At 42.5% G+C, this 7,206-nt stretch overlaps 1 protein-coding gene across 1 annotated transcript; it reads left to right on the top strand.

Moving 5' to 3' along the window:
* Positions 1 to 6,160: 6,160 nt before the first annotated feature.
* LOC101638398 (E3 ubiquitin-protein ligase SIAH1-like) lies at positions 6,161 to 6,982 on the top strand. The gene has a single exon (XM_045290586.1). The coding sequence runs from the start codon at positions 6,161 to 6,163 to the stop codon at positions 6,980 to 6,982; it is 822 nt and encodes a 273-aa protein (XP_045146521.1).
* Positions 6,983 to 7,206: the final 224 nt, after the last annotated feature.

Below are 7,206 nucleotides of genomic sequence, written 5' to 3'. Positions count from 1 at the left end.
TAAAAGTGGGTTCTTTGAAAGAATTAACAGAATTTATAGACTGCTGGCAAACATAATCAAAGAAAGGAAGGAACAAACAATGTTTGCAAGGATGAGGGATGAAACAGGGGACATTACAACAGACCCTAATGAAATCAAACGGATAATTACACAGTACTATGAAGTTCTATACTCTAACAGATTCAACAATTTGGAAGACATGGACAGATATTTGGAAACATAATCCCTCCCTAGACTATCCCAGATGGATGTCAAAAACCTCAACAGGCTTATAACAATGGAAGAAATACACAAATTAATCAAGGGAATCCAAAAAAAAAAATATCCCCTGAGCCAGATGGCTTCACAGGAGAATTCTACCAAGCATTCAGGGAAGAACAGACACCAATCCTATACAAACTCTTCCAGAACATAGAAAAAGATGTAAAACTCTCAAAGTCTTTCTATGAAGCTAGTATAACTCTGATACCTAAAGCAGGCAAAGATACCACAAGAATCGAGAACTACAGACCAATATCCCTAATGAACATTGATGCAAAAATCCTTAACAAAATACTGGCCAAAAGAATACAAACGCATATTAAAAACCTAATCCACTGTGACCAAGTGGAATTCATACCAGGGATGCAGGGATGGTTCAATATATGAAACACCATCAGCATTACCAAGTGGGATTCATACCAGGGATGCAGGGATGGTTCAACATACGAAACACCATCAGCATTATTCCCCACATTGGTAGGAAAAATGATAAGAAACACATGATAATATCGATACATGCAGGAAAAGCATTCAACAACCCAACACTCATTCCTGTTTAAGACACTCAAGAAGATAGGAATAGAAGGAAACTTTTTCAGTATTATATGAGCTATATATGAAAAACCAACAGCTAACTTGGTAGCTAATGGAGAAAAGACAAAAACAATTCCACTGAAAAAGGGGACCAGACAAGGATGCCTCTTGTCCCCACTCCTATTTAACATCGTACTGGAGGTCCTTGCTAACAACATAAGACAAAGGAAAGATATTAAAGGTATACATGTGAGGAAGGAAGATGTGAAATTATTATTATTCGCAGACGATATGATTCTATATATCGAAGACCCCTTAAACTCCACAAGCGGAGTTTTGGAAGCAATAGAGGAATATGGAAGAGTGGCAGAATATAAAATCAACAAAAAGAAGTGTATTGGGCTGCTCTACACATCAGACAAGATCACAGAAGAGACAATTAAAAAGGTAGTACCCTTTACAATAGCCAAGCACAAATTGAAATACCTAGGGATATACCTGACTAAAAAAAAAGAAAGATTTGTATCAAGAAAATTACAAAACACTACTACAAGCAATCAAGAGTGACCTCAACAAATGGAAGAATAACCCAATGCTCATGGACTGGCAGACCAATATAGTAAAGATGTCAGTTTTGCCCAAGGCACTACATAGTTTCAATGCTATCCCAATATGAATACCACCATCCTTCTTCAAAGAATTAGAAAAAGAGGTTGCCAAATTCATATGGAGAGAGAAGAAGCCCAGATTTAGCAGAGAACCCCTCAAGAAGAAGGACAAAGTGGGAGGGTTTGCTTTATCTGACTTTAGCATGTACTATATGGCCACAGTAGTCAAAACAGTGTTCTACTGGTATAACAACAGATATTCAGACCAATGGAAAAGTTCTGAAGACCCAGAAATAAAAACATCAGCACATAGCCAACTAATCTTTGATAAGGGCCCAAAAATTATTAAATGGGAAGCAGATGCCATCTTCAATAAATGGTGCTGAAAAAAAATGGATATCTACCTGCAGAAAAATGAAGAAGTATGCTTACCTCACTCCATGCATAAGAATAAACTCAAGGTTGATCACAGAGCTTGAGATAAAGCCCCAAACAATTAGGGCCATTAATGAGAGAATTGGGACAAACCTGAGAACCTTGGCACAGGGAATACATAGGCTATCAGAAATAGGGAAAGACGCAAATACAGAGGAGTCACAAATAGACAAATGGGAAATACTGGATAAGACAGCTGTGTACATCGAAATAATTCACCAAGAGAGTAATAAGAGAGTCCATCGACTGGGAAAACATCTTTAACAATGACACATCAGACCAAGGCCTTATTACTAAAATCTACAGTACTTTGCAAGCTTACAATAAGAGAAAAACTAATTGCCCACTGAGGTGGTAGGCAAAGGACATGAACCGAAGTTTCACACAGTCTGAAATCTGAAAATCTAATAAACATATGATATGATATGATAAAATGTTCCTGATCATTAGCCATAAGAAAAATACAAATCAAAACAACTATGAAACCTAACACCCTCAAAGACAGTCCAATTCAAAAAATCAGAAAGCAACAAGTTTTGGAAGGGTTGTGGTGAGATGAGAACTCTCATCCACTGCTGGTGGACCTGTAGGTATGTACAGCCAGTATGGAAATTGATTTGACAATTTCTAAAGCAGTTGGAAATTGAGCTACCAAGAGACCCAGCAATCCCCCTACAGGGCATATACCCAGAAGAGGCAAGAAACAAATCACGGCCAGATATCTGTGCTTCAATGTTCATTGCAGCACAGTTCACAATCTCAAGGAATTGGAAACAACCCAAATTTCCATCAACAGACGAATGGACTAAAAAAACTGTCGTAAATTCATAAAATGGAGTACCATGCATCGCTAAAAAGCAGTGATGAATGCATAAAGCACATCGCTGCATGGGAAGAACTGGAGGAAATTATGCTAAATGAAGTAAGCCAAGCACAAAAGGACAAGTATAACATGAGTCCGCTGAGGTAAGTTTATCTATCTATCTATCTATCTATCTATCTATCTATCTATCTATCTATCATCTATCTATCTACACATAAAGAACAGAAAAGTAAATGCAAAAGGGGCACAGGGAAAAAGCTACTGTCTACAAACATTCCAGGGTTGAGGTCCAGGTAGTATGGCAGGTTCTAGACCAAATCCAGGGGTACATATGGTAACCAACTAAAAAAGGGGGTGGGGGAGGAAAGGGTAAAAAAATATGTGTGGTGGGGGAATAGGGCAGTGACCCACCCAAGGGGAGGGTATTGTTTGTGCCTCCATAGGAAAAGAGGAACCAGACTTAAAGCCAGTGCCAAATGAATGCAGCATGACGGCAAGGAGTGGGGAACCCGTGGAGGGGCCTGACGGCTCAGCCCCCATACCAGCTACATGGACAACCGCTCCTCCCCACAGAATATTTTACTTGAGAGGATGACACTGACGCTGCAGCTGGGGGAGAGGGGCATGTCTGATCAGAGCACAAGGGATCAAATGAAGGGGGAGGAAGAGAGGGTAGAGCACATCCTGACCTACCAGGCCTGGAGGATAATATCCCCACTCTGAACAGCCAATGCACAGAGTGGAACATATGGCTGATCCCACTACAAGATGTGCCCTTGCTGGCCCACGGACCTGAGGGGGGACAACACTGGAGACTCAGTGTCGAGACTAGCCCGGACTGACCATGAGACACCGAGGCAAACCAGTAAAGGCATGTGGCAGAGCAACCATGGGAGCAGAGCAGGGAGTCCCTGAAGGAGTACAAAGGACAGACTCTGGGGCCAGAGCGTGGCACCCAATCGGACCTGACTGAAGGACACGCCTAGAAATAAAAAACCAGACCTTGATCTATTTACAGGTTTTTCGATCTTTTAAAAAATTGTTTTGTCCTTTAATTAATTTATTCTTTTATGGGTCATTGGTTATACTTTTTGCAGTCATCGCTGTGTTCTCATTTGTTGCCAACTTGCTATGGCTTGATTTTTTGGTGCATATTATGATCTCTACAGATCTATATAGGTAAGAAAGGCTGGAAGAATAGTCTGGAAGAGAAAACAATGGGACCAATGGTTCTGGGGGAGAAATGGGAGATGGGGAGGCGGGGGTAAGGAGGTGGTGCTGACCAACTCAGGGACAGGGGAGCAACTAGGGATCTAAAATCAGTGGCAAGGAGGGTGTGAGAGTCCCAGTAGGGATTCAGCAAGGGCAATGTAACCGAGAGAAATTACTGAAACCCAAATGAGGGCTGAGCATGATAGTGGGACAAGAGGTAAGTAAAAGGAAATAGAGGAAAGAACTAGGTGACAAAGGATATTTATAGAGGTCTAAATACCGACATGTACATATGTAAATATATTTATATAGGAGGGTGGGGAAATAGATCTACGTGCATATATTTATAGGTTTAGTATTAAGACAGCAGATGGACATTGGGCCTCCACTCAAGTACTTACTCAATGCAAGAAAATGTTGTTCTATTACATTGGCATTCCATGATGCACACATTCCCGACACGATTGCTGAAGAAAAATGTGTGCATAAGTAAATGGTGAAGAAAGCTGATGTGCCTGGCTATCAAAAGATATAGTGTCAGGGGTATTAAAGGCTTGAAGATAAGCAAGCTGCCATCTAGCTGAGAAACATAAATGCCCACATGGGAGAAGCACACCAGCATATCTGACCACGAGGTGCAGAAGGGACCAGTCATCAGACATCAAAGAACAAAAAATCATATCAGTGGGTGCCTACCTTCCTGATACGATCACTGAAGAAAAACGTGTGCATAAACAAATATGGTGAAGAAAACTGCTGGTGGCCGGCTATCAAAAGATATAGCATCTGGGGTCTTAAAGGCTTGAAGATAAACAAGTGGCCATCTAGCTCAGAAGCAACAAAGCCCACATGGAAGAAGCACACCAGCCTGTGTGACCATGAGCTGTCAAAGGGATCAGGTATCAAGCATCAAAGAACAAAAAAACCCGCATATCATTGTACATGAGGGTGAGTTCAGAGTGGAGACTCAAAGTCCATCGGTAGGCAACTGGACACTTCCTTAACAAATGGTTGTGGGTAGGAGATGAGCCAGTCGGGGTGCAGGTTAGCAACGATGAAACATAACTTTCCTCTAGTTCTTCAATGTTTCCTCCCTCCGACTACCATGATCCCAATTATGCCTTATAAATCTCGCTAGACCAGAGGATGTACATTGGTACAGATAGCAACTGGAAGCACAGGGAATCCAGGACAGATGACCCCTTTAGAACCAGTGGTGGGAGTGGGGATGCCTGGAGGGTAGAGGGGAGGTGGGGTGAAAAGTGAGAACCGATATCAAGAATCTATGTATAGACCTCCTCCATGGGTGATGGACAGCAAAGAAGAGGGTGGGGGAAGACGTCGGACAGTGTAAAATATGACAAAATAATTTATGAATGATGAAGGTTTCATGAGGGAGGAGGGAGTGGGGAGGGAGGGGGAAAATGAGGAGGCGATATAAAGGGCTCAAGTAGAAGGCAAATGTTTTAAGAATTATGATGGCAACATATGCACAAATGCGCTTGACACAATGGATGGATGGATGGATTGTGATAAGAATTGTACGAGCCCCCAATAACATGATTTTTAAAAAAATCAGTGTAATCCACCACATAAACGGGGCAAAGAATAAAAATCACACGGTCATATCAATAGATACAGAAAGGTATTTGAGAATATACAACAACCAGTTTTTATTAAAACATTCCACAAAATAGTAGAAGGGAAATTCCTCAATATAATAAAAGCCATATGCAAAAAACCAACAGCCAACATCACGCTCCATGGGGAAAAACTTGAAACCTTCCACTTTTAACATGGTCCAGACCAAGATGTCCCTTTTCTTCCCCTTAGCGGAAGCCTTAGCTAGAGCCATCAGACAAGAAAACCCAGGAAAGACCTCAAGGGATCAACCCGCCCAGCTGTCTGCGCGCATGCGTGAGCTTAGGGGCGCGCGGGACCACGCCTCCTCGTAGCGTGAGCGAAAACAAGCTGGATTTTCGAAAGGCTGTGGCCTCAGCGGGCTGCCGTAGCAGAGCGCGCACTCCAGCTGCGTCAGTCGACGTGACAGTTGGAACGCATAGAAGCTTCGCCCCAACGGTCACAGAAGTTTCGACGTCACAAAGGTATCGAGGACTCACTGGCTCCAGAGGCCTCAGCAGCATCAGCGGCTGTTGTCCATAAAGAGTGTGTCTTTCTTTCTTATTGATCTCAGGACAGACAAGTGACTGCAGTGCCCGCGGTGGCAGTGACGACGGAGTACCTTTGATCCAGGACCGGCATCTGAAGTGAACTCTCGACCCACAAAATGAGCCATCACGGTTCTCCAGCATCATCTAGTGATGCTCCGGTGACTCACGCAGGCATACCCCGATCCAACGGTTTCTTGGTGAGTCTTTTTGAGTGCCCCGTCTGCTATGACTCAGTATTACCACCCATTCTTCAGTGCAAGAACGGACATCTTGTTTGTAACAACTGCCATCCAAAGCTTGAATTTTGTCCAACTTGCCGGGTCCTCTTGGGGTCTATTCGTAACTTGGCTCTGGAAAAAGTCGCCGATTTAGTGCAGTTCCCTTGTAAATATGCCCCTTGGGGATGTGAAAGAATTCTTGCGTACACGGAAAAAGCAGACCACCAAGTGAACTGTGAATTCAGGCTTTATTCCTGTCCATTCCCGGGTGTTTCCTGTAAGTGGATGGGCCTGATGAATGCTGCTGTGCCCCATCTGATGGATCAGCATAGGATCATTACAACCCAACAGGGAGAGGACACGGTTTTCTTTGCTTTGGACATTCTTCGTCCTGGTACTTTTGACTGGGTGATGATACAGTGCTGTTTTGGATTCAACTTCCTGGTTGCATTGTATAAAATCGACAGATATGACGATCAGAAGTTCTATGCCATTGTACAGCTGATAGGAACATACCAGCAAGCTCAAACGTTTGTTTATAAACTTGAACTGCATTGTCCTAGGCAGTGTTTGACTTGGGAAGCCACTCCTCTACCGTTTCAGGAGAGAATTGAAACAGCCATTATGGGTAGGGAGTGCCTAATGTTTAGTACAAGCGTTGCAAAGCTGTTTGCAAAAAATGGCCACTTAAGCATGAATGTCAATATTCACAGGTGTTAAAATGATAATAAAATATGTGTTAGCCAGTGTTGAAAACCACTGTATTGTTTTGACAGAGAAAAATGTAACTAGTAGTCTGCCATCCTGAAACTCTTTTGCTAGTTGGAAACTACATATAAGAAAGTAAATAAAAGGAATGCTGTCCATACAGGAAAAAATTGCATGTAGTAATGCTACTATAACAAACTATGTCAACAGTATACTACTGAAAGGCGATATATACA

Source organism: Echinops telfairi, unplaced genomic scaffold, assembly GCF_000313985.2.
Source record: "Echinops telfairi isolate 266 unplaced genomic scaffold, ASM31398v2 ScPeMD7_44;HRSCAF=162, whole genome shotgun sequence".
NCBI lineage: Eukaryota > Metazoa > Chordata > Mammalia > Afrosoricida > Tenrecidae > Echinops > Echinops telfairi.
The sequence above is the reverse complement of the archived record's forward strand: the minus strand, read 5'-3'. Positions and strand labels throughout refer to the sequence as shown.